Raw genomic sequence first — 27,727 nt, forward strand, 5'->3', positions numbered from 1 at the left:
TAGCAGCCCTCCAATCTTCCAGTACCATGCTTGATGTTAGTGATATGTAATTTATCTTTAGAAATAGCTGTACAAGTTTTTTTTTTCTTTACTCTGGGATGTATCCCATCCAGTCCAGGCAATTTTCTGCCCTTTAATTTATCAAATTGCCTGATTACATCTTCCAGGTTTAGAGATTTGTTTCAGTTTCTCTCACTTATCAGCACTGGCATCTCCCCCACGTTTTCCTCGGTGAAAAGTGAAGGAATTAATTTAATCTCTCCACTATGGCTTTGTCTTCCCCGAGTGCTCCCTTTACCTCTCTGTCGTCTAGTGGTCCAACTGATTCTTTTACCGGCTTCTTGCTTCTAATTTACCTAAAAAAAAAATTAGTATATGTTTTTGCCGCCAACACAATGTTCTTTTCAAAATCTCGCTTTGCATTTGACTTGCCATTCCTTATGCAGGTTCTTATTATTTTCAGTCGGTTCCTTCTTCCATTTTCTGAAAGATTTTCTTTTAACTCTAATGGCTTCCTTTACCTCACTTTTTAACCATGCCGGCTGTCGTTTGGCCTTCCTTCCTCCTTTTTTAATACATGGAATATATCTGGTCTGGGCTTTCACGATGGTATTTTTGAATAGCATCCATGCCTGATATAAAGTTTTCATCTTGCAGCTGCCAATCTAATTTTTTTTTTTAACCATTCTATCATAGTCCCCTTTTTGAAAGTTAAATGCTAACGTATTGGATTTCCTGAGTGTACTTACTCTAGAGCTGATATTCAATCTGATCATATTATAACCATTGTTATCAAGCGGCCCCAGCATCATTACCTTCCACACCAGATCATGCGCTCTTGTACCAGCTGCTCCATAAAGCAGTCCTTGCTTTCAAGGAATTTTACCTCCCTGTTACATTTACCCAGTCAATATTGGGGTAATTGAAATCACCATTTCTACATCCGTCTGTTCATCTTGGTCCTTTTCTCCATAGGGATTGCAAGGTGTGCTTTGTGTTCTACAGAATTTTTAGTTTATTCTATTCAAGCCCCTCCTTAACATACAATGCTACTCCTCCAGCAATTTGATCTACGCTATCACTGGAATATAATTTGTACCCTGTTGTGACAGTGGCCCATTGATTATCCTCCTTACACCAGGTCTCAGAGATGCCTATTATATCTAATTTTTCATTTAGTGCAATAGATTCTAACTCTCCCATCTTATTTCTTAGACTTCTGGCATTTGCATAGACATTTCGAACAACCCCTCCCCCCCCCCCCCCCAAGTTTACTAAGCCACACTAGCAGCTGTTGACAGGTTGTGTCTGCACTGGTGCACCACCAGCCACTAGTGTAGCTTAGTAAACGGGGGACTGTTTGTTGTTCCTATTTACTACTAATCATTTCTATAGTGCTACGTGACGTACGCAGCGCTGTAAACATTATCTGCAGGCACTTTCTCTGTCCGTAGAGGGCTCACAATCTAAGTTTTTTGTACCTGGGGCAATGCAGGGTTAAGTAACTTGCTCAAGGTCACAAAGAGCTGCACTGGAAATTGAACCCATATCACCAAGCTCAAAGCCCACTGCACTAACCTCTGGGCTATTCCTTAGCAGTTGCCACTTCATATTAATTTCTAAGTTGCAGTCTGTTATACTTTAGTAACGATGGTCTATATTTTTCAGGTGTAACTGCAGTGAGGGATTGTTAAGGTTCTGTAAAGGAGTCGGTAGCAGTCTGGGTTGTTCTCTTTTCCCAGCTGCAGATGTATTGGTGTTCTCGAATATCTGCAGTGCGCAGTCTTCAGATGTAGGGTTAGTGCAGCTTGAATTTTTGGACTCTGTTCTGGTAGAGTAAAAGTCCAAGTGTCTGCTTGCAGAGTTTTCTGTTGTCACACAATGTATGTGACCAGGAAAGTAGAGACTTTGTGTTGCTGTTACTGATGTGACAGCAGCGTTCAATTAGCATATATTTTTTTAAATGTTGAGTTGTAAAGAGAAACATCTGACTTCTTGGCACCCATTGGTTGGTCTGGGCATCTTCTATATGAATGATTAAAGTCGACATGGTTTGCATTAAAAATGTATGTTAGAATGGCAGTATATTAAAATGCTAGCTTTAGTGGGTGGCTGAAACTGGCTGGGGTGTAATCAGAAGAGAGAGCTCTGGCTTTGCCTTTCACGGCATGTTCTCTTCTTTTTGCCTGTGGTTGGCATTCACTGTGCACTGTTGCTGGCCTTGCTGGAGCAGGAAAGGGAGCTGAAGAGGGAGGGCAGCACAAAATGAGCATGTCCTCAGCTTCCGTTTCTACCACCGCCATTCATGGAGGGGGATGATCTGTAGGATCCATTTACACAAAAGAAACAAGATGGCAAGCGATCCGCAAAATCCAACGTGGAGACAAACAAAGCAGATCAATCAGTGATATGGTTCAAAACTTTATTTTCAGAGATTCGCCCGACACAGACTGTGTTTCGCCCACAAGGGCTGCGTCAGGGGCTCTACAAAAGCAAATAAAATCAAATACAATTAAAAACATATATATTTGTATAATACTATATCATAAAGCGTTAATAATGAAAAAGAAACCATATCAGATATATAAAATCAATCAAACACTTGGAAGGAGAAATCAAATATCGTCGAGGAAATAAACATAAATACTTGCATAAACCTGATATGGTTTCTTTTCATTATTAACGCTTTATGATATAGTATTATACAAATATATATGTTTTTAATTGTATTTGATTTTATTTGCTTTTGTAGAGCCCCTGACGCAGCCCTTGTGGGCGAAACACAGTCTGTGTCGGGCGAATCTCTGAAAATAAAGTTTTGAACCATATCACTGATTGATCTGCTTTGTTTGGATCCATTTACACTACATTAGCTTCCTTCTGGCAGCAATACTGTCTAGAACTGATTGAAACATGGATAACTCCTCATAAACTGAAGCTAAACCAAGAAAAGACAGTGTCTGTGGACTGGTTCTTACCGCATTATTGGTTTGAAAATGGGGGTGCCAGTACCCCTTGAACAAGCCACCTGTCAGAAACTTAGGTGTCCTTTTATCAAGCTGAGCTAGTGCAGGAGTTTGCTGTGCGCTCTGGCCACTTTCTTGGGCTAATTTCCTCAGTGCATGGCCATTACTTCTGCGAACCCTTACCACCACCGATTTAGGAGGCAGTGATGTGCCCACGCAAGAAATACAAAATATATTTTACCGCTGCTGGCCAAACGACTGCAGGATGCCTCAGCACATCCTGCAGTACTTCCCAATTCAAACTGTCCTTTCCACTTACATCCACCCCCCCCCCCCCCCCCACCCCATGAACCATATTTCACATACTTGTTGAAATAATATTACAATCCACAATGTCTACCAAGAAAAAAAGTTTATTTTGAGAGTGGAAAGGTAGTGCACAAATACTGATTTGGAGGAGATCAGAGAGACAAAACCTAAATCGGTTGCATTCTGTGGTTGGGGCCTGAAAGAGCACGGGGTCCACCGACTGTGGGCAAAGGCTGGAGTCATGCCAGGGAGCTGAATTCAACACAAAACTTGGAACACAAAGTTTTCACAGTTCCTATAGAAATGGCATGGAGGAGGGGCTGAATGGCTACCGCAACAGGGTGAGAACAAAGGAATCGGTTCAAATCGTGAGGGACTTACAGTGGGGGAAATAAGTATTTGATCCCTTGCTGATTTTGTAAGTTTGCCCACTGACAAAGACATGAGCAGCCCATAATTGAAGGGTAGGTTATTGGTAACAGTGAGAGATAGCACATCACAAATTAAATCCGGAAAATCACATTGTGGAAAGTATATGAATTTATTTGCATTCTGCAGAGGGAAATAAGTATTTGATCCCCCACCAACCAGTAAGAGATCTGGCCCCTACAGACCAGGTAGATGCTCCAAATCAACTCGTTACCTGCATGACAGACAGCTGTCGGCAATGGTCACCTGTATGAAAGACACCTGTCCACAGACTCAGTGAATCAGTCAGACTCTAACCTCTACAAAATGGCCAAGAGCAAGGAGCTGTCTAAGGATGTCAGGGACAAGATCATACACCTGCACAAGGCTGGAATGGGCTACAAAACCATCAGTAAGACGCTGGGCGAGAAGGAGACAACTGTTGGTGCCATAGTAAGAAAATGGAAGAAGTACAAAATGACTGTCAATCGACAAAGATCTGGGGCTCCACGCAAAATCTCACCTCGTGGGGTATCCTTGATCATGAGGAAGGTTAGAAATCAGCCTACAACTACAAGGGGGGAACTTGTCAATGATCTCAAGGCAGCTGGGACCACTGTCACCACGAAAACCATTGGTAACACATTACGACATAACGGATTACAATCCTGCAGTGCCGCAAGGTCCCCCTGCTCCGGAAGGCACATGTGACGGCCCGTCTGAAGTTTGCCAGTGAACACCTGGATGATGCCGAGAGTGATTGGGAGAAGGTGCTGTGGTCAGATGAGACAAAAATTGAGCTCTTTGGCATGAACTCAACTCGCCGTGTTTGGAGGAAGAGAAATGCTGCCTATGACCCAAAGAACACCGTCCCCACTGTCAAGCATGGAGGTGGAAATGTTATGTTTTGGGGGTGTTTCTCTGCTAAGGGCACAGGACTACTTCACCGCATCAATGGGAGAATGGATGGGGCCATGTACCGTACAATTCTGAGTGACAACCTCCTTCCCTCCGCCAGGGCCTTAAAAATGGGTCGTGGCTGGGTCTTCCAGCACGACAATGACCCAAAACATACAGCCAAGGCAACAAAGGAGTGGCTCAGGAAGAAGCACATTAGGGTCATGGAGTGGCCTAGCCAGTCACCAGACCTTAATCCCATTGAAAACTTATGGAGGGAGCTGAAGCTGCGAGTTGCCAAGCGACAGCCCAGAACTCTTAATGATTTAGAGATGATCTGCAAAGAGGAGTGGACCAAAATTCCTCCTGACATGTGTGCAAACCTCATCATCAACTACAGAAGACGTCTGACCGCTGTGCTTGCCAACAAGGGTTTTGCCACCAAGTATTAGGTCTTGTTTGCCAGAGGGATTAAATACTTATTTCCCTCTGCAGAATGCAAATAAATTCATATACTTTCCACAATGTGATTTTCCGGATTTAATTTGTGATGTGCTATCTCTCACTGTTACCAATAACCTACCCTTCAATTATGGGCTGCTCATGTCTTTGTCAGTGGGCAAATTTACAAAATCAGCAAGGGATCAAATACTTATTTCCCCCACTGTATTTTCAAAGCACATGTTACTCTGAATATGTGTATGACTATGTGCTGCAAAAATGAGCCTCCAAGTCACTGAGGGGGCCCTTTGTTTTGGTTGGGGGGGGGGGGGGGGGGGGGGGGGATCTTGCCAGGTATTTGTGACCTGGATTAGCCACTGTTGGAAACAGGATGCTGGACTTGATGGACCTTCGGTCTATCCCAGAATGGCAACACTTATGTACTAAGGTGTGCTAACAGATTTAGCACTCCCTAAGTGATCAGATGCCTCTTATTTTGCACACTTCATCTGTTAGGATACCTTCGTAAAAGGACCCCTTAACCCTCTGTTGCCTGGACTACGAACTTAGGGTCCACTATTCAAAAAACATCTGCTCCTAAATTTGCTTCTTTTAAAATGTACTAGGGCTAAGCACGTAACTTTATACTGAAACTTTCACTGAACTCCTAAATTTAGGAGCATAAAAGAATTGGGGGCAAGGGGAAAAAAGGTGGGATTTTCAGCACTAGACTCATAAATCTAGCAAATGAACTGTACTCTGAAATTTTTAAGCAGAACTGTTCAGCTCTGAAATTAAGATGGATTTTCAACATGCTAATTTAGGAGTCCAGTTGTTTGGTTTTTAAATCTCAGGCCTTTAGCTTATAAGTCCTCCACCGCCAGAGAAGCTTGTGGACCTGAAAGTAACTCACCTAATCCAATACATACAATAAATAAATAAATAGACTGTGGCCCTGCTAATATCACATGTCCAGTGGTGACAAAGAGCCCTGTGACATAGTAAACGTCAGAAGAAAGACCTGCATGGTCCATCCAGTCTGCCCAAGGTGGCCAGAGTTGAATCTCTGTACAAGTTCCAGGTTCTTCATGATTAAACACTGGTATACTACATCTCTGTCTCTCCCTGCCAATGCTGGGCCATCACTGGTCCCAGTGGTGTTGTCAAAGCCCACGGCAGCCTTGATCTGACTTTGGCATTTGTGGGACTCAGACTGTACCTGTCTGCCTGGCCTTGGTCTTACGTTCCAACCTCTGAAGCTCCCATCAAGGATCATTTAAGTTTTGCTTTAACTGGAACCGTCAACGACGTCACTGTCAGACATCTCTGACAGTGACACAGGAACATGGAAAATGAAGGCAGGGGACCTCCCCTCCTAAAAAAAATGTGACAGCCTATCCAGTAGGCCCAGGGCTGGAGGGGACATGAACAGGGCACATGTTGCAGGTCCACTTGTGATATTAGATGCTTGGTAATGACTCTGAACATGAGTTTGGGGGATAGATCATACTTAGGCAGTTAACACAGATCACAAATGTTCATGAATAAAGAGAAGACCACTCCTGAAATGCATCTATTTAAAGTCTGTCCACTGAGTTCAAGTTTTCAGGTTTGAAATTGCTGAAACAAACATACAGAAGTGAAATGCCCTGTGCTAGGGCAGAAGCGTGATGGTACAGACAGTAGTGATGGATCTGCCTTCTGCCCAGCACCCTGCTTGTGCCATGTAAGCCTCACATCCAGAGATGGGAGGACAACAGTAAAGGTCAAACAGGGCCTAGCAGAAGAAGATAACATGAGCAGATGGGTCCTGCACCTTTCGTCTGCCATGGACAGTTCTGTCTTGGCTACTGCCAGCCATGACTGACACATCTTCAGCTGCGCCAACATCTATATACAGTATTTGTACCGGGCATGTCACAAGGCCACAGACAGCTCCAATCAGCCAGGGCATGCTCCCTCTTAGCATACCGCTCCTGGGGCTGCTGCTCACATCAGGACACAGCTAACAGACCAATTCACATGTTTAGCAGAATGGGAGTTACACAGCAGGTATCATTCTTACTCAATACTAATAGATGCACAGTTATACACAGCTAAAGATACTGCATTTTAGCGGTTTCAAAATAAATATAGAAAAACATTGTCAGTCTAACCCTGTTTAAAATGTATCTGACAGAGGAGGTACAGGCAAGGTAGCTGGGAACAGGTCTGATGTGTGAGGAGAGGGAAGGGAGGCAGGAACAAGGCCTGGTTGACAGCAGAGTACAGGGGGAATTAGGAGTCTTCCAAAGCGAGGTAAAGTTCAAAGTTGGGGGGAGGGAGGAGGGGTACCTTGCAGAGTTTCCTTTGAAAAGTCCATGGACCACAGGCCTGCTGTGATTGTAGTCTCTGAAAACTGGCCCAGTTCTCACTGGGAGAAATGCTTCACCCACAGCGCTACAGTCATCCTTTCACCCATTCCATCCCCAGCTTCACTTGGTAATAAAGCCAAATGTCTTCTGCTGGTCAAATCCTCTTATTGATTTATTTTCGTGCAAGGACTTCAGCTAGGGTGGAGGGGGAAGCATCATCTCCTCTGGCAGCCCAAGTGCTAAAGAGTGTCAAGCAAGGGAGGGAGGGCAAGAAAGAGCAGAGTTGGTTAGGAAGGACTGTGGAAAGTGTGGATGGGACTCCAACGTACAGGACTGTGAGGCAACAGTCCTGACAAACATGGCACAAGAAGTCATCACCCCATCTGCCCGAGCACAAACACCTTTAGCTAACATCACCAGATAACCTGATACTAGATGTCTACAGCTACCCAAAGCCCATAGGACAACTAAAATCAGACCTCATAATGCATCACACACAGTAGACACCAGAATCCAATCTACAACTGCTGCAGCAATCACAATACACCATATGGAGCCAGACCCCCATCAACTGCCACCTTCGTTGGGGTAACACCCCCCCCCCCCACACACACACACACACATACATACATACATACATACATACATACATACAGCAGCAGCAGCAGACTGAACTAGCTAGGGTCTGGCTGTGTCAGTCTTCTGAGACTGATCTGATTTTAACTTGGATGAGGGCAGAGTGGTAGCAGCTGAAGTAACGACTCTGCAAGAAGCAAATATGAAACTGGCAAGATCTGAAATGACCTAAGACAGAGGAAGGGAGAGGGATCACTGGCACATTCTGGACATTTGTGAAGCTGAGGATGGAGGTCAGCTGGTTATCAGTCTGTGTATAGCAATTTGTACCCTCACTGATCCAGAGCGGAAGAAAACCAAAGGAGGAATCAACTGGGCAGACTGGAATGGCCAACTAGTCCTCTATCTACTGTCACTTGTTGTTTTACTCAATCCATAACCCATCTAACTAGATCACACTGAATACTACATTTATTCTATAATCTCTAGACCAAACTACATACCTCAAGCCAGGGATCCCTACCTTTTACCTAACCCAAGTGCTTCATCTGCTAATCTATCCCATTATCCGACATCTAAGCAGATCACAACACTAAAACATACTATTCACAACATATCAGCTACCATGCCATCCTATAATCTAATATCTCACCAGACCCAGGCTGCTACTGCCCTATTCCTGTTTGACACTTCGCTGAAGTTATTTGGACAATCCGGTGAGATTTTCCTACCTCAGATTAGTTTGATATACTTTGTGTTTATTGATGCAATAAAGATATCTTATTCATAATCGGCCACACATCATAAGAGTCCTGAGGAAGGCACCGAAACACGGCAGCTGTGTTGAGTCGTTCAGTTTTTTGTTTCATTATCACGTCTCCTCCAGTGTTTGAGAAGAGCCTACTTTCTTCCTTCTGCACTGCCCTATTCCATCATACAACATTTCATCAATTCACAGTTAGCTAACCCCTACTTCCATCATTCAATACCAAACAACATGCCAACTACCACCAAGGCCCAAGAGCTGACATCCGCATCTCAATCAGGTCAGTCTCTCCCAAGTTATCCCCCCCACCCCACAACTGTATCCTACCACTTCTTCCTCTCCCTTTACCCCTAAACAAGCTCCGGCTTCCTAATCTCCCTCTCTCAAACCATGATTCAGCTGCCCAATCTTTCTCCTATCACTACCCTACTGATCCCTCACTGTTGGCCAAATGAAGTACCTGCATCCAAAGAATCCAGGTTTTCCAGTGAACACAAAGATCTGGAAGACCAGGCCAGCTAGAACAGAAAAGAGCCCTAGGGAAGAGCAGCCTCGTAAATAAAGCTCTATAAAAGAAAACAAGCTGACGTGTACAGTGATCTTCAATCCAGTCCTCAGGCAACTGGGATATCCAGAATGAGTATTTGTAAGGTACATTTGCACACACGAGAGGCAGAGCATGAAAATCTCTCATATGCCTATTTCTCTATAGATACCCAGAAAACCTGATAAGCGGGGTATGTCCCTTGTATTGAGTTGAGAACTCCTAAGAATTGCACAAGAAGTTCTTGGGTGTATTCTGTAAATGAGTAAGTGGACGGGGATGTTAAGAATGCTGTGGAAGATCATTTCCAGTAACAGAGGTTATGAATGAGTAGCAGGGCTGAGTGAAAGACTGGGGGTTATGGGGTTCGCTTGGGTAGGGTGACAGTTGGAGCTGGAAGGCTGAAGGGTCTATAGATAGATATAGATATTGGTGAAATTAAGATACAGACTATTGAGCAAACGAGTTGCATGAGAAGTTACTTTGATGTGTGCAAGGGATGGGGGTGTGATTTTGGGGGTGCAAGGAATGGGGGGGGGGGTGTCCTGCAGAGTGAGGTACCACAGATCTCACTGCACAGGCATGTGGAGTTAAATGGTTGGGGTACATGGGATGCTCCTCCCAGTGCAGAGGGACCAAACTGAAAACAGCTTCTCCTTTTCACCCTTCTCTCTCACCCTGTTATCCTCCCTGCCAACCCCCCCACCCCCCCTCTTCTCTGCAGCCATGGCTGATGGGACCCAGGCACTCCCAGGAGCTCTTTAATCTGTGTCACTGCTGCAGAAAGAGCCTCGTCGGCTCTTTATTTTGTCCGACAAAACTAACTATTACTGTAATGCACTCTACGCATGCAGAAATCAACAGCTACATACAATAGACAGACAAATGGATCCTCTACAGCAGGTAGTATTGACAGAAACACGTCTAAAAATGGTGATCCCTGGTGCAGAGCTCTGGGAGTAGAGGGGCAAAGCTTTATCTGAGCCCAGTGGCGTAGCCACCAGAGGGGTTTGAAGGCCTGGGCTCCCCCCCCAACTGAGGTGCGTTCTGCTGCTTTGGCTGGTAGGGTCCCCAAGCCCTGCCATTGGAAGCCCTCCTTCTCACAAAGCCAGGCAGTTAGCAGCAGTTTTCCTGGGCTGCCGTCACACTGGCAGTCTCTTCCCCCACCTCCAACACATGCCTGGTTTCTGTGCAACTGAGGATGCAAGAAGACGGCCCACCCCCCTGCGAATGCTCAGTTTCACACACACACACACAAAAAAAAATCACGCATGTGAGGGGGAGGGGATGTTTGGCCAGCACAGAAGCCCAGGAAAAGTGCCAACAGCCTGGCTTTCAGGAGGAGGAAACCCCATTAGCTCAGGGGTGCGGCTAAACCCCCATTTTGGGCTCATGGTTACATGCCTGCCTGAGCCAGCCACACTCATGGAACTAGAAAGAAAAGACAGCAAACAGCAGGGTGAAAAATTACTTCTGGAACTCGGCCAGAGACTCTGGTTCTAGGTTCCCCTCTGTGTCCTACAGTACAGCAGGCTTCCAACATCCTCTCTGTACTGTTCCTCATCCCTACTTAATCCATTTCTAAACCTCTCCCAGACCTTCCTTTATATCAGGCCCAGATATGCTAAGAGCTCTATGCACAACCGGACCCTGACTTTTCCCACTTCCCCCCCCCCCCCCCCCCCCTCTAGTTCCATGAATTGCTCTAGAAACGGCAGAAGCTTCATCCTTTTTAAATACGAGGAGGAAATTCTTCCAAGCTTTGCCACCGTCCTCCCTCTCCCCACATGATCTGGAGTATCCCAGTGCCTGTCCTTCTTCTGAAGCCTCTGGAGATGTTGAGGCCAGGCTACGTCTCACACCCGGATCTGGTAAGCATTCAGGTCTGACACACTTTTGACTTCGGTGGACTTCTTATCACCTGATGGGCTGCAAAAAGAAAGAAAGAATCATTAGGAATGAAAGCCTAGTCCCAGTGGGACAGCAACACTGAGGAGGGCAAAGGTCACACAGGAAGTAGGTGAAAGCGATTTAGGTTCATGCTTTTGCTGAAGTACAGGAACAGTTTAGTTCTTAGAGCAACAGGCTGAGAACCGGGAAGCCAAGGTTTACATCCTGCTTTGTCCCGCTAATGCTCCTTCTGACTCCAGACAAGTCGCTTCAACTCTCCACTGTCTTGGCTAAGCCATGAAGGGGGCAGCAAAATTTTAGGACATGGATTGTAATTTGCCTTGAGCTTGGAATTGGGAAAGGGGAGCAATTAAGAGCTATCCAAAAGGAATAGGTGGAGTGAAACATAAAATAAACCCCTGAACTGACAGTAACGTTCTTTATCTTTTTCATGTTAAGTTTTTGACCCTTAAATCAGGGCATTGCTGTGCTGTTACATGTGCAGCAGTAAGAGCTGAGCACTGGAGCCTGTCAGCAAGAGAGATTTCAAGAGAAAAGTGCAGCCACTATGACAAATCTAAGAAAAAAAATACTGTGAACTGATCTGTGATAGCTATGATATGAGGGGTGGGGGTGGAGAATTAACTACAGAGCAGGAACTATCCTGAGACAATGACTGGGGAAGGATTCTTCAGAGCATTAACTATCCTAAGGGGAGTGGGGGGGGGGGGGGGGGGTTTAATTTATTACAGAAAACAACTATACTGAGACAGTGATGAGGGGAAGGATATGGTGGGGGGGGGGGGAGAGGGTATTCTTCAGAGATCAGGAACTATCCTGAGACAATGAGGAAGAAAGGATGGGGGTGTGGATTGTTCAGGGATTAGGAACTATCTTGAGATGTGATAGGGGAGATGGAATTAGTTTATTTATAGACGGCTAAAGCCAACTACATAGTTCATAGCAGATTACAAGGAAAATCCTGGATAGTACAAATAATCAACATTAAAACAGAAATAAAATTGCTTGACCTAAAACCAACGTTATCTTTAACCCCTCAAGTCACACATAATAAGACGAAGCAGTGAAAGAAAAGCATCCAACTCTTACCGCCTCTCGCTGCGGCTGTTCCTGCGCTGAGGGCTGGACTGGCTGCGTTGTGGGGAGGACGGCATCTCCTTCTTGCGATCCTTGCTGGGGGAGGGTGGCCCTTTGCTAATCTGAAGGAAGAGAGAGTGTGTGTTATTAGAGATTGTGCTTGGCAAGAGTGAAGGCCCTAAATTTCCAGCAGCACCTCTTGTGATCATGTAGCCCACCTGTAGGGTGGCGCTGTAATCACCTTAGAACATGGAATTCCTAACGAAAGGATAAAAGCTGCCATTCCCCAGCTCACAATGGGACCAGCTAAAGGAGAATCTAAGGTCAGCAACTGAAGGGCTTATTTCCAAAACTCGCTGTCCACTCTTGGCAAAAACTGATCTATAGTTTCATATAGACAAAGGATATTGTTATCTACCAGAGAGTTGGATCGAGGGAGAGCACTAGATACGGTGAGTTTAGATTTTAGCAAAGCCGTTGACATGGTTCCAATAAACTGACTGCCCTTGGTATGGGCCCACAGCAACTGACTGGGTTAGGAACTGGTTGAGTGGAAGGCGACAGAGGCTACTGGTAAATGGAGCTCATTCTGAGGACAAGGATGTTACCAGTAGTTTCCCGCAAAATTTGGTTCTTTACATTTTTGTAAGCGATACTGCTGAAGGACTGTCTGGTAAGGTTTAACTCTTTGCAGAGGATACCAAAATCTGCAGTGGGGTAGACACCCCTGATGGTGTGGATAAACATGAGGAAGGACTTCGCAAAGCTAGAGGAATGGTCTGGAATTTGGCAGCTTAATTTAATGCTAAAAAACACAGGGTCATGCATTTGGGCTGCAAAAACCCAAGGGAATGGTACAGTTTAGAGGGTGAAGAATTTTTGTGGACAAGAGGAGAGTGGACTGATATTAATGTGGCCAAACAGGTAGAAAAGTCAATGGCGAAAGCTAGAAGGATGCTTGGGTGCACAGGGAGATGGATGGCCAGTAAGAAAAAGGAGGTGATGATGTCTCTGTTTAAGACTCTGGTGAGACCTCATTTAGAATACTGTGTACAGTTCTGGAAACCAGACTTTCAAAAAAAGATATAAATAGGATGGAGTCGGTCCAGAGGGCGGCTACTATTGGTCAAGAGGTCTTTGTCATAAAGCGTAAGGGGACAGACTTAAAGATCTCAATATTTATACTTTGGAAGAAAGGTGGGAGAGGTGGAGATGTGATAGAGACATTTAAATACCTATGCTGCATAAATTTCACAGGAGGCGAGTCTCTTTCAATTAAAAGGAAGCGCTGGAACAAAGGGGCACAGGATGAAGGTGAAAGGAGACAGACTCAGAAGTAACCTGAGGAAACACTTCTTCACGGAAAGGATGGTGAATTCATGAGAACAGCCTGTTGGTGGATGTGATGGAGATGAAAATAGTATCTGAATTTAAGAGAGCTTGGGACAAGCTTTTGACTCGTAACCACTTGTAACCACTCGCCTCCTTCCTGTACACATTAATTGATTTGATTTGCTTACTTTATTTCTTGTCTATTAGATTGTAAGCTCTTTGAGCAGGGACTGTCTTTCTTCTATGTTTGTGCAGCGCTGCGTACGCCTTGTAGCGCTATAGAAATGCTAAATAGTAGTAGCAGTAAGAGAGTGAAAGGGAGAGCAGATGGCATAGACAGGCAGACTGGCAGACATGGTCTTTGCCTAAAGCCAAGTAAGATTTGTTTCCCAAATCAGCTAAGTCCAAAACCAGTTAAGTCTTGTACATTCTATGAACGTAACATACCAGGTAGCAAGGCCTGCAGCAGCCAATAATGTGGGATGCCAGTTTTGTCAAATGGAGCAACACATTTGGATAAACAGGCAACAGAAAAATGTTTTGCAGTTTTAGTTCAGTATTTGTAATATGTTGCACCTAACACTGTATATATGATTCAGTTTCAAGATTTATGTCATAAGACTGGCATAGAATGAAATACATGGGTTTCCCTAAAGTACAACATTTTTTTTTACATATATAAAACATAACTAACTCATGCAAGATTTTAAACACCACTTATAATTACCATATTTTAACTTTCTGAATGTATATTTACTCCATTTCTTGTGGGAAATGAAAGATATTTATGTTTACATGAAAATTTGATTTTTCTCTGATGCAACTAAAACGGACTTAGTGGGTTTTGGAAATAAGCCCCTGAATTCTTGAAAAGAGCCCAACACAGCCAGTCCGGCTGAAGGACTTTCATACGTAGGTTGGTCCTTTCATTCTGTCCTGTCAGGATTCCTGAGTTAATTCTCAATAATATGAACTCACTCAATTCAATGGACCATCAGAAAATAAATTGTATAGTGAATCTACAACATAACGGTGTTATCACTTGACACAAACATTCCTCATCGGTCCAATATTGAATATTTTATATAGTGATTTTTTTAAAATGTCTTCATGAAATCTTATGTTTGAGCCTGCAAAGAGGTGGGAAAATGTGGGATACAAATGCAACAAATAAATAAATACATGTTTAAAATCATCAAATTAGTTTTTCAAATATTTTTTTTACTTATCTTTGTCAATATATTTTTCCTGTAGACTTATGTTGTAGATTTATTATCATTCACAGCGAGTCGTTGGACTAAGCGTCATGTTTCGCTTACTAGCTGCATCAGGTAAATTGACTCGGGTGTGCTGAAGAAGTAATGTGAATTAAGTCAATTTCCCTGATGCGGGTAGCAAGTGAAACATGGCAGTACGTCGGACTGACTCGCTGTGAATGGTAATAAATCTACAGCATAAGTTCAGATACATCTACAGGAAACATAGTAAAAAACTAATTTGATGATTTTAAACATAAGATTTCATGAAGACATTTTTTTTAAATTCAGTATATAAAATATTCAATATTCAACCGATGAGGAATATTGGTGTCAAGTGATAACACCGTTATGTTGTAGATTCACTATACAATTTACTTTCTGATGGTTCATTGAATCGATACGAGTTCATATTATTGAGAACATATTTGTGGATTGGATAGCTTCTGTTCTCGATATATTATTCAGTTCGATGCAGACCACAATTGAGGATTCCTGAGTAGCGCAGCGGTGTGGAAGGGACTATCTGAGACACTACTGATTAATCAAGTCTCCCAGCACTTAACTCTCTTGGCAGTCGGAGATCCAGGGCTTCCCTGCCCTGCACCACCACCCTTGCAAGTATCTCTGTTTCTCACCTTCAGTCTCATATCCCGGGCATGTCTTTCCAGCTCCTTCCTGAAGTCCTCTCGCCCCAGGCTGTCCACGTCTAGCACAGAGTGCTTCCACTCAATTTGCTCCACACTGTGGGGGTCATGCGACACATACTGGCCAAGTTTCACTTTCTTCAAGGCGTGCCAGCAGCGCTGGTATGCAGCCTCAAACTCCAAAATCAGCTCGCTCAGCGTGCGGAAAGCTGCTGGTTTATACATAAGGTCTTCACGCCGGCTGATGCCCAAAGCCCCAAAACGGCCCCCACAGTGCACCCCCAGCACGATGTGGCGAAAGAAGTTCCCTGAGAAGTGAGTCTTGAAGCTGATGGGGAAACGCTCCACCCCGGAGATACCATTGGTGAGGTAACTGAATACTCGCTGTTCAGGAAAAATACACAGGAGACCAGAGTGACCCAACTCCTTAAAGTCCATCCCGCAACAACCCTCTGAGACTGGCATCAAAGGCACTTAAAGTGACCCAAAGCAGTCATGATGTGAAAGAGACACAAGAACCATGAGTCGGGCTTTGCCCTTTAAGTGCTAAGCCAGCAGGGAGTCACAGACAGATCTGCTCTTCACGCGGCAGTGTGTACGCAGTGAGTTATCACAGTATGTAGGCTCTTAAGTGGGGGGGAGGGGTAGCTGGGAAAGCTAGCACAAAGTTATTCCCAGGCAGGTGAGATTTTCCTCTGCTGGGTCTTTCCTGACATTCCATCTCCCTCCTAGTAGAGACCGTCAGGCCGCAACCGCGATTCATATTCGCTGTCTACCACCAGCCGCGGAGTCTTCTCTGTACCGCTTCCTGCCCCTGAAGAAACAGGAAATTCTGATAGACAGTGGGAAGCAGTAGAGAGAAGACTGCACGGCTGCTGACAGTGAATGTGAATCACTGCTGCCACCTAGTGGTCTCTGGAAGACAAGCAAAGGTAGACCGAAGGGGGGGGGGGGGTTCAAGGATTTGAGCGAGAGGCAGGTAGATTCCAGAACACCTGCTGGCATGGGAGAGTAGAAGAAGATGCTGGACAGGGGGTGGGGAAAGGAGAATGAGGCAAGAGATTCCAGACCGCATGGGGTGAGGGGAGCGCTCGGAGGCAGCTACGGAGATGCATGTTTTTTACTCAATGAATAGTTAAGCTCTGGAACTCTTTGCCGGAGGATGTGGCAACAGCGGTTAGCATATCTGGGTTTAAAAAAAGGTTTGGACAAATTCCTGGAGGAAAAGCCCATAGTCTGCTATTGAGACAGACATGGGAAGCAACTGCTTGCCCTGGGATTTGTAGTATGAAATGTTACTACTCTGAGATTTTGCATGGAATCTTGTCACTCTTTAGGATTCCAGAATCTTGCTATTCTTTGGGGATCTACGTGGAATGTTGCCACGATTTGGGTTTCTGCCAGGTACTTGTGACCTGGCTTGGCCACTGTTTGGGAAACAGGATACTGGGCTAGATGGACCATTGGTCTGACCCAGTATGGCTACTCTTATGTTCTAAGTTTCTACAGCAGGCTCGGATTGCGGTGGCAGCACCATCAATCACACTAACTGGAGTGTAGGAACACCAAAGAAGTGATGTATTTACAGCCTGTGGTACATCTGGCTCCTGCTCTGCTGTCGCTTACTTGTGGGGATCTTCAGTGTTGGGAAATCGGGAATCTTGTTTTCGTTTCATCGCTTTTTGTGATGCCGATCCTGGTACAGTGGCGCCCGAGGCCTTCGCCTCAGTTGGCCTCATTATAGGGTCACCCTGCATTATCCCCTCCGGCCCCCAGTCCGATTCTTAATACATTGGGAGGAAGCTCTGGCTCTTTGTAGGATAATTATATTCATTTAGGACTGAGTGGGGTAGAGCGGACAGATGTGAAGCGTTTGTTTACGCTTTCTAACAATAATAGAACCAGGGGACACAAGATGAAATTAGAATGTGGTAGGTTTAAAACAAATTGGAGAAAGTTTTTCTTTACTCAGCGCGTGGTTAGACTCTGGAACTCATTGCCGGAGAAGGTAGTGATGGCAGCTGGCCTTGCTGAGTTTAAAGGGGGTCTGGATAGATTCCTGAAGGAAAAGTCCAATGATCGTTATTTAAATTTGGGGTTTTTGCCAGGTTCTTGGGGCCTGGATTGGCCGCTGTCGGAGACGGAGTGCTGGGCTTGATGGACCTTTGGTCTTTTCCCAGCGTGGCAGTGCTTATGTACTTATGCACATCAATTAAACATTTTAATCACACGACTAATCGCATAAGTACAGGTAAATTCTCAGAACTGACATGTTTCAATTACTAAAGTAAAAATAAACTCATTTGTCTTACCTTTGTTGTCTGGTGATTTTATTTTTCTAATCATCTTGTTCCCTCTCTCTGTGCTCTGAAATCTGTTTCCAGGGCCTCCTGGCCATTCACCATTTCTTTTCTCTCCTCCCTCCTTTCTTCTTCACTCCCTGCCTCAGATCCACCTTTCACGTTCAACTTTCTTCCATTTTCTGCCTCCTTCTCAAATTTATCTAGTTTCCAGCTCTTCCCTTTCCCTCCATCCACGAGAGGCATCTCCTCCCTTCTCTCCCCTCTCCCATTCCCTGCCATCTATGTGCATTTCCCCTCTCTTCCCTTCTCCAACCCTCTGTTCTTGTCTACCATTTCCCTTCTTTTTTCCCCCTTTCTTCCAGCCCCCATTTCCAACATTTCTACCTCTCTTCTCCTGCTGTCCAGCATCACCCCTTTCTCTCTCGTTTCCAAACCAGAACTAGGTTTGTGTCCCACTGCTGCCTAACAATTGGCAAAGTGGGTTGAGATCCTGCGGAACTGGGTTTGATTCCCACTACAGCTCCTTGTGACCCCAGGCAAGTCACGTAACCCTCCATTACCCCAGATAGAAAAGAACCTGCAAAAAATTGTATATATAAACTGCTATGACTGTACCTATAGATAGGCAGTATATCAAGTGTGGAATAAGCATTAACAATCAGCATTGCTCCTCTCTCTTCATCACCCACCATCTCCCATCTCTCTTTCTTCTCCTTCACCATCCAGCATCACCCCTCTGTCTCTCTTTCCCCCCCCCCCCACCCCACCATCCAGTATCAACCATCTCTTCCCTCTCACACACCATTACCATCCAGCATTGCCCTATCTCTCGGTCCGACCCCCAACCATCTAGCATCACTCCGTCTCTCCTCCTCTCCCCACCACCACAAAAACAAAACTATCATTCCTCATTGCCCCATCCCTCTCTCTCCTCCACTCCCAACCAGCTAGTATTGCCTTGTATCCCCTTCCATCCTGCATTGCCCCATCTCACCCCCCCCCCCCCCCATATTCAGCATTGCTCCATCTGTCCCCACCCCCAATGGGAGCTGTTAAAGTAGCAGTGTTGATACAAGACTTATGCTCATTCAGTCTCTGTTTTCTCGAGCTGCTGGATTTCCCTAAATAGTTTAATCGACAAGGGCAGTGTATCAAATAAACAACATTATTGCTATTGCAATTCGTACTGGTTCTATCAACAGTGTTACGCCTCACCCCATGCGTGGAATGGACTCCCTGAGCCCATACGCCAGGCCCCTTCCCTGCCCATCTTCAAATCCTTGCTCAAAGCCCACCTCTTCAATGTCGCCTTCGGCACCTAACCACTACACCTCTACTGAGGAAATCTAGACTGCCCCAACTTGACATTTCGTCCTTTAGATTGTAAGCTCCTTTGAGCAGGGACCGTCCTTCTTTGTTAACTTGTACAGCGCTGCGTAACCCTAGTAGCGCTCTAGAAATGTTAAGTAGTAGTAGTAGTACTTGCCACTTGCCAATTAACTCCCTCTAAAGCTAATGCACACCACTGGCAATTACTACATTGGCCATGGCCAACTAAGTTCAGTCTACCCATTTATATGTAAGCATTTCTCCAGTGGTTTTACCCATCTGAAAAGCTATCAAGGGGCGTTCCTGTAATACAGCATGAACGTGTAAAATCTCCCATAGTTACCCATAGTTAACCACTGGCAACAGAAACATGATTGGACTGATATTAGGTGGTGTGTTACTGGTCAGATACAAATGGGTAAGGGGGGGGGGTGACATTGATTGTTTGCTTAACTACAAAGAGCAATGGTGGATCTTCTCATTAGGGACTGGATCCCCAGGTTTAAACTTGGAAACAGACTGGACCGCAGCTGTGTGAATTGATGTGATGATGTCATTGTTTTTCAGCAACTTCATTGGTATAAAAGGTTCATGTGACTTGTTTAAAATGTGTTTAGCGTTGGGCAGTGGCGTAGGAAGGGGGGGAGGGGCGGTCCGCCCCGGGTGCACGCGCTCGGGGGGTGCTGGCCCTGCTGGTTCCCTGCTCCCTCTGCCCCGGAACAGCTTACTTCCTGTTCCGGGGCAGAGAGAGCAGGGAACCAGCGGGGCTGACGCAGCTCCGAGTGACGTGTACTCGGGGCGGATCGGCCCTCCTGCAGGTAAGAATGCGGTCGGGGGGGGGGGGGTCGCTCTGGAGGGGGGGTGCACAGCGGCGACCCGCCCCGGGTGTCATTAGCCCTCGCTACGGCACTGGCGTTGGGTGTGTTGGTAGGAGTACAAGGCAGGCACTGACGCAGTAGGTACAATTTCCTAAGCATAAGGTATGTGAATTTTATTTTAAGTCAATTTTAAGCTTAGATATTTTTCTGTTTGGCGATTCTGTTTTTTAGTTTTGGCAAACCACACCCTGAGACAGCAATTTGCGAAACATGCCACACGTTGGTGGAGGCATCCGTGCGTTGCAAAGTACGAAAATAAACTGATGACGGATCACTACTTTGGAGCGTTTTAAAGCATTTCTACAGCGTTGAAACATGTTTATAAAAGTTAAGGATAGATATTGGACTTTGTGATGATAAAAATTTAAGCTTCTCAAGAACTTTGCTATGCTGTTTGGAACTGAATTGGAAAAATGAAAAAGAAAAAGTGAATAATTAGATACAGCTGGGCTTTCTTTTTTGAATATTCAGTATCCCCGCTAGCATATTTTGACCAATTAAATTGCTATATACTGCTGATGACATCGCTGTCTCTGTCTGGACTGGCCTAGCAGGATAAGGAACATGGATTTGGCTGCAGTTATCCAGGGAGGTATCTCCACATCATCTTCTCACTTCCTAGATTAAAGATCAGTATGGAGACTGTTCCTTAACCATCTGGGGAAAAGTGGTGCTGTCTAGTCTCTGGTTTGGGAAGAGTCGTTTCTGTGGAATCAGACACCGTTCACAGGGCAGTTTGGAGTGTGGAAAAATAAAATAAGCTGAACATTAATGTAACTGTGAATCTGAGTGTTTTCCAATTATTTATTTATGAGGAACAGCCTTGCCATTTATGAAACAATTGTTTCGAGGTTTCCCCTTTGACTTACAGTCTCCAGTCACAGTGACCATCTAGAACAGTCCACTAGAAACTGTACAATACCCTGGAGAGAGAACGGCAAGACATTGGAGAAAAATAATGTTGAGAAGCTTATCATTTTCAAATTCTTGTAAAAAATGGAAAATTAAACTGGTCAGATGGATTGAATTTCATAGTTTTAAGTTATTCACTATTTTCACTTCTTTATAATTTCTTGACCATCAGAACCTAAGGATTTTCCTTAAAATAGTTTTTCACAAACTATTAAGTTCTTTTCTTTCTTTTGACAGTTATTTTTTTTTATTTTTGTTACATTTGTACCCTGCGCTTTTCCCACTCATGGCAGGCTCAATGCGGCAGGCAATGGAGGGTTAAGTGACTTGCCCAGAGTCACAAGGAGCTGCCTGTGCCAGGAATCGAACTCAGTTCCTCAGTTCCCCAGGACCAAAGTCCACCACCCTAACCACTAGGCCACTCCTCCACTCCATTCCAGACACATCAGTCGTTAAAGGCAGCAGAAGTTACTATGTTGAACTATGTAGAATGTTTTCACAATGGAATGGATACTTTGTATAACACTGATGGATTTCTTGTCTCTCTCGGGCAACTATACCGTCACTATCTTACCACTGGTAACCCTCTAACAATAATTTGGGCCAGAATTCTAACACAGACACATCAGCTTCATAATCTCTGCATCTTCTCCTGCAACATCTGTCCCTGTGCCAGCATCCTATACAATAATTTGTCCATCTGCGTCCCTGGTTGGCTGGGTTCGTTACCGTATGCAAATCAGCTTACTTGACATTTCTAGAGCGCTACTAGGGTTACGCAGCGCTGTACAGTTTAACAAAGAAGGACAGTCCCTGCTCAAAGGAGCTTACAATCTAAAGGACGAAATGTCAAGTTGGGGCAGTCTAGATTTCCTGAGAAGAGGTGGTTAGGTGCCGAAGGCGACATTGAAGAGGTGGGCTTTGAGCAAGGATTTGAAGATGGGCAGGGAGGGGGCCTGGCGTATGAGCTCAGGGAGTTTATTCCAAGCTTACGTCAGTTCGCCTCCAGCCTTCCCTTCCCTCTCAGTGTCCCGCCCTCTTCCGACGTCATTTTGTCTTTCCGCGAGGGCGGGACACTGAGAGGGAAGGAAAGGGAAGGCTGGAGCCGAGCCTGCCGCTTTCACTGCCACGGCTGCGATCCGAAGTAAAATGAAAGTTTTAAAGACAGGGCGGCAGGAAGGAAAAGAATGATGTTGTGGGACACGAGGGCTGACAGGTGGGGGCTGGGACGAGTCACTCGACATGGATGGGATGGGAGAAATGCTGGACATGGAGGGGAGGGCAGGGGAAAGAAGAGAAATCGCTTAGCCTTCCTAGGGCCCGTTTCATTTTTCACGAAACAGGCTTTTTTGCTTGTCTTTTAATAAAAGGACACCTGAAATGTCGCCTTCTTCAGCTCAGACACATTCTGACAGGCAGCAGCTGATCTCGAGCACCAGCACAATTTCCATGGCAGAACTTGGCGCTGGGCCTGTGAGCCATCAGTGCCCCGCCCCTTCCGCCCGCACAGGATTCCTGTTACCATGGGAACCGAGCCAGCTGAGGGGGGGGGGGGAAGCGTTAGCGGCAAAAGGCTCGCAAGCCCCATGCCAAGATCTGCCATGAATGTCTTTTTCTGCTGCTCAGATCAGCCCCAAGGTGGGGAGGGTCTGGGAGAACTTGGATGGGGCAATCCGAGATGGGGTTGGGGGGGCCTTGTTGCTCAGTCTGGTTATGTTTAACCTTACCTAGAGCCCTAATAACAGCGGAAAAATTCCAAGGGTCCCCCCACCGCCAAGACACAATGAATTCTACACTGCTCCAGCCTCAGCTCCACCTTCAGACACAAATTTCAGCCAATGCACATTTCTATTGCCAGCTTAAAACCCCATTCCTACCACAGTGCCAGCATTACCCAGTACCTGCCTCCCCCCCTCCCCACCCCCCCACGCAGGACATTCTCCCAGTCCTGTGCTTTCACCAGGTTTTATTGTATTCAAAGCAGCCCTAACCCCACTGGCTCTGCTTCTCTTCCTGCAATCCAGCCGTCCACAAGTTTCATTAAACACCTGTTGCACAGTCCCAGGACGAGATCACAGAAGGATACATTCCCAGAATCACAGCCTCCAAACATTTAATGGGTAACGCCTCCTTGATCATCTCCTTCGCCACGTCCATCAGCCTGTGAGGGAAAAGAGAGAAGTCTCGGTTTCCGGATGGGTAAAGGGCTGGAAATCCGCTTAACAGTGTCGTGGGAGGGGGAGCAGGTAGAAACTTATACCTCTCCTCCCGCCACGAGTAGAAGGAGAATCACAGACAGTGGGGGGGGGGGGGGGGGGGGGGGGAGGGGAGGGAGGGAGAACGTGCCAGTCTGTACAAAGATACAGGAGGAAGTGGGACATGGGGTACAGTGATTACCCAGTACTTACCCAGTCAGAGGTCGGCTTTTTTTGATTTCAAAGAATTGCGTCCCAGTATGATTGTATCTGTGGATGGATGTTAAGGGGGTAAAATCATTGAGCAAAGACAACCCCAGGGGCATCAGTTGCCTCTTCTGGAGAGCAGAAGACCCCAGTAGGAGTCGGCTGCCGTCCCCGGGAGTGCAAGAGCCCTGAGGAATAGGGGAAATCAGTGACCTCTCTAACAGAGCGCCAGTGACCCTAGCAGAGAGGAAGCAGCCTCCCCCCCCCCCCCCCCCATTTCCTCCCTGGAACAGACAGGGCTGAGGATACTGCAGCTCCCTGATGTACCTCTGTATGGCTTCCAGACGCTCAGGAACAGGGCATGTGGGTGAAAACGTAGGCACATTTGGTATAGAAATCTGAAAGAAACATAAAAGCAGCACATTACTCCCTGACCCCTTCCCAAAATTTGGACAAGACAGAAAAACAATCACTACTGCTCAGAAGAACATTCCCCGGCAAAGGACGGTCAGCAGGTGAACACCGGGCAGTTACAGGGAACGGTGGGAGACACCGATACTGGAATGCCGGTTACTGAGTGTGTGTGTGGGGGGGGGGGGGGGGGGGGGTACTGGCCATAGGAAAGAAAGAGTCACTGTAAGCAATGATACAAGAACAATGAGATTAAGTCTCCAAAGTGTTCATTTTGTAGCTGCTAAAAGCAAACATGAACCTCATCCCTACGCCAGGCACGTTACAAGCAGGACAGTGAGTCAGCCGGACAATTAGATCATAAGGAGGAGCTTCGCAATCATCACTGTCTATAAAGCTAAACTGTACTGCACCTCCCCCTCCCCCTCTGCTTATTAAAAGGCTTCTCATTTATATTGTGCTGAGCTCACCAGTATCATGTCCACATTATTTATTTATTCATGGTATTTCTTATACTGCCCTTCACAATCATATCAGAGTGGTTTACAATATATAATAATGAGACACTTTCACAAACTTTACAGGACAAGACATAATAAATATTGAAACCAACAGGAGGGGATGAATAGCAGAACAATTCCACCATTATATTGAAAAATAAATCTGACTGCAACACGTTACTACTACTTATCATTTCTATAGCGCTACTAGACGTAAAGAGACAGTCCCTGCTCAACAGAGCTTACCATCTACTTAGGACAGACAAACAGGACAAAGGGATAATAAGGTGGGGATGATAAAATAAGGGTTCTGATCAAGTGAATAAGGATTAGGAGTTAAAAGCAGCATCAAAAAGGTGGGCTTTTAGCTTTGATTTGAAGACGGCCAGAGATGGAGCTTGACGTACCGGCTAAGAAAGTCTATTCCAGGCATATGGTGCAGCAAGATAAAAGGAACGGAGTCTGGAGTTAGTGGTGGAGGAGAAGGGTGCAGATAAGAGAGATTTACCCAGTGAACGGAGTTCCCGGGGAGGAGTGTAGGGAGAGATGAGAATGGAGAGGTACTGAGGAACTGCAGAGTGAATGCACTTATAGGTCAATAAGAGGAGTTTGAACTGTATGCGGAAACGGATAGGAAGCCAGTGAAGTGACTTGAGGAGAGGGCTAATATGAGCATAACGACACTGGCGGAATATTAGTCGTGCAGCAGAATTTTGAACAGATTGAAGAGGAGAGAGATGGCTAAGTGGGAGATCTGTGAGAAGCAAGTTGCAATAGTCTAAGCGAGAGGTGATAAGAGTGTGGATGAGGGTTCTGGTAGTGTGCTCAGAAAGGAAAGGGCGAATTTTGCTGATATTATAGCAGTCCGCTGAATATGTGCAGAGAAGGAGAGGGAGGAGTCTAAGATGACCCCAAGGTTACGAGCTGATGAGACAGGGAGGATGAGAGTGTTATCCACAGAGATACAGGATAGGGAAAGTGGAGAAGTTGGTTTAGGGGGAAAGATGAGAAGCTCATTCTTGGTCATGTTTAATTACAGATGGCGCTGAGACATCCAGGCAGCAATGTTAGACAGGCAGGCTGATACTTTAGCCTGGATTTCGGCTGAAATTTCGGGTGTGGAGAGGTAGGTCTGGGAGTCATCAGCATAAAGGTGATACTGAAAACCATGGGATGAGATCAGAGCACTAAGGGAAGAAGTATAGGTGGAGAAAAATAAAATAAAAGTGGGAGGACGACCAAGGATTCCAAAGACTGAAAGGATATATAATAATAAAGATGTTTATTGAGGTATAAAGACTCGACACAACGTCGTGTTTCGGTCGTTAGGCCTGCATCAGGAGTCTTAATGCCGAATGCTTTTGAGAACTATTTGATGAAGGCAAATCCTCAACAAAGGGAGGTCTTTAGAAAGACCGTTGTGAAGGTAAGCGTGCTTCGTTGTCTCCTCTGACACAACGCTTGTATAGAATGCTGCAATAAGCCAATAGTGTTCATGAGGGCTGCTAAGCATTATAAAGGCAGATATTTTTTCTCTAGGTGGAGAAAAATGTCAGGAAGTATATTTTCACGGAGAGGGTGGTGGATACTTGGAATGCCCTGCCACAGGAGGTGGTGGAGATGAAAACGGTAATGGAATTTAAAAATACGTGGGATAAACATAAAGGAATCCTGTTCGGAAGGAATGGATCCTCAGAAGCTTAGTGGAGATTGGGTGGCAGAGCCAGTGGTGGGAGGAGGGGCTAGTGGTTGGGAGGCGGGGCTAGTGCTGGGCAGACTTCTACGGTCTGTGCCCTGAAAATAGAAGATAAAGTAGCACATATGAGTTTAACTTGTTGGGCAGACTGGATGGACCGTGCAGGTCTTTTTCTGCCGTCATCGACTATGTTACTATGACAAGAAGAGCCCTGCTGTACATCCTTAAAAAACACAAACACCAACCTACTCTCTCAGAATTGAAGTTAAAATGCTTGTCTGAAAAAGCCACATCTTTAAACAAGATTTAAACCTTATTTCCAAGGAAAGCGAATCCCAAAGCATTGGTGCCATATAACTAAATGCAACCAAAACCTCTTGTAAGGAGCAACCAAATTATTTCCTTGAGAGGATCTCTATAATGTTGATAAAGTAACAACAAAGGATCCCTATGTGCTAACAGGAGAATTTTAAAGTTAACATAATTGCTGCCATACTGGGACAGATCGAAGGTCCATCAAGTATCACGTTTCTGATTTGTTTTAAATTTACTACTTAATAAGCTTCATTGTCTGCCCCCTACTTGTTCCATTTTTGGAAAGAGTAAACAAGCCATTCACATCTACCCTTTTCACTCCACTCAGTATTTTATAGACCTCTACCATCTTTTCTCCCAGCTGAAGAGCCCTAACCGCTTTAGCCTTTCCTCATAGGGCAGTCTTTCCATCCCCTTTATCATTTACTAAGTAGTACATTTAAAACAAATTGGAGAAAATATTTTTTCACTCAACATGTAATTGAACTCTGGAATTTGTTGCCAGAGAACATGATAAAAGCAGTTAGCTTAGCAGTGTTTAAAAAAGGTTTGGATTATTTCCTAAAGGAGAAGTCCATAAGCCATTATTAAGATGGACTTTGGAAAATCCACCACTTGTATGATAAGCAACATAAAATCTGTTTTGCTGTTCTGGGATCTTGCCAGATACTTGTGACCTGGACTGGCCACTGTTAGAAACAGGATACTGGGCATGATGGACCTTCTGTCTGTCCCAGTATGTTAACATGTTCATCCAGCCCTGCCAGTATCCTGTTTCCAACAAGCAGACCCCCCAAAAGCAGACAGATTCTATACCAGACCCTCAGAGATAAGCAGTGGCTTTTTTTCCCAATAATCTGTCCAATACTTTTTTAAACCCAGCTATGCTAAGTGCGGTTACCACCTCTTCCAGCAACATTTCCATCTCTTTTAAATGTCCCACTCGGGAACCTCTGAATTCATATTTGCTTGTTCCACTCCACCCATGTCTTCCCTCATGAGAGTCTTCCTCTACTTTGCAGCCTTCAACCATTCAAAGCCTTCCCCGAGCATATTTCTGGCAGTACTGCAAAGTCCTCTTGATTTCACTTGTTGTTCTGGCCCAGGACCCCCAGCCTCCAGGACCTGATGGGCTACAGGTGCTGCTCACCTTAGGCAGGTCGCTGGCTCCCCGGATCTGCTGCACCATCCTGTCGCCCTGGGGGTGGATCTTTGCCACATGCCTCCACATCCTCTCCCAGGTGTGCTCCTCAATGGGGAGCCCCCGGCGATTCACGAAGAAGGGGACCCCACCATCTCGGAGGTCTTCCTCGGCCTCCTCCCCCCCGGTCATCCCCACTGCTACTGCCGGCCAGTGCGACTCCCTGCCCGGGGAGGGTGGGGCACAGCTGATGCCAACCGGGAGCCAGCGGCAGCCACCATGGCAAAGAAAGAGCCGCGACTCTCCGTCACAGGCACACTACAGCACACACAGGCAGGCACAGAGGGCGGGGCTAA

The 27,727-nt window shown here is 45.6% G+C and overlaps 1 protein-coding gene across 1 annotated transcript; it reads right to left on the reverse strand.

Annotated features, from left to right (window-relative positions):
* Window positions 1-5,412: 5,412 nt before the first annotated feature.
* Window positions 5,413-27,727, reverse strand: VASH1 (vasohibin 1). The gene is made up of 7 exons (XM_030213927.1): window positions 27,381-27,727; window positions 23,618-23,706; window positions 23,315-23,371; window positions 22,993-23,067; window positions 15,476-15,857; window positions 12,262-12,371; window positions 5,413-11,190 (listed from the first exon to the last, which is right to left on the reverse strand). Exons 1-7 carry the CDS (start codon window positions 27,561-27,563, stop codon window positions 11,118-11,120), a joined length of 969 nt encoding a protein of 322 aa, XP_030069787.1. The 5' UTR covers window positions 27,564-27,727; the 3' UTR covers window positions 5,413-11,117.

The sequence above is a fragment of the Microcaecilia unicolor genome, chromosome 9 (genome assembly GCF_901765095.1).
Source record: "Microcaecilia unicolor chromosome 9, aMicUni1.1, whole genome shotgun sequence".
Classification (NCBI taxonomy): Eukaryota; Metazoa; Chordata; class Amphibia; order Gymnophiona; family Siphonopidae; genus Microcaecilia; species Microcaecilia unicolor.

Excerpts from the sequence above, each read along its gene's own strand:
- VASH1 (XM_030213927.1), bottom strand. The coding sequence starts at position 27,563 with ATGACCGGGGGGGAGGAGGCCGAGGAAGACCTCCGAGATGGTGGGGTC. Across the intron at positions 23,372-23,617 it reads AGGTACATCAGGGAGCTGCA|ATACAATCATACTGGGACGC; the intron begins GTATCCTCAGCC and ends ATCCATCCACAG. Across the intron at positions 12,372-15,475 it reads CCCGGGATATGAGACTGAAG|ATTAGCAAAGGGCCACCCTC; the intron begins GTGAGAAACAGA and ends CTCTTCCTTCAG.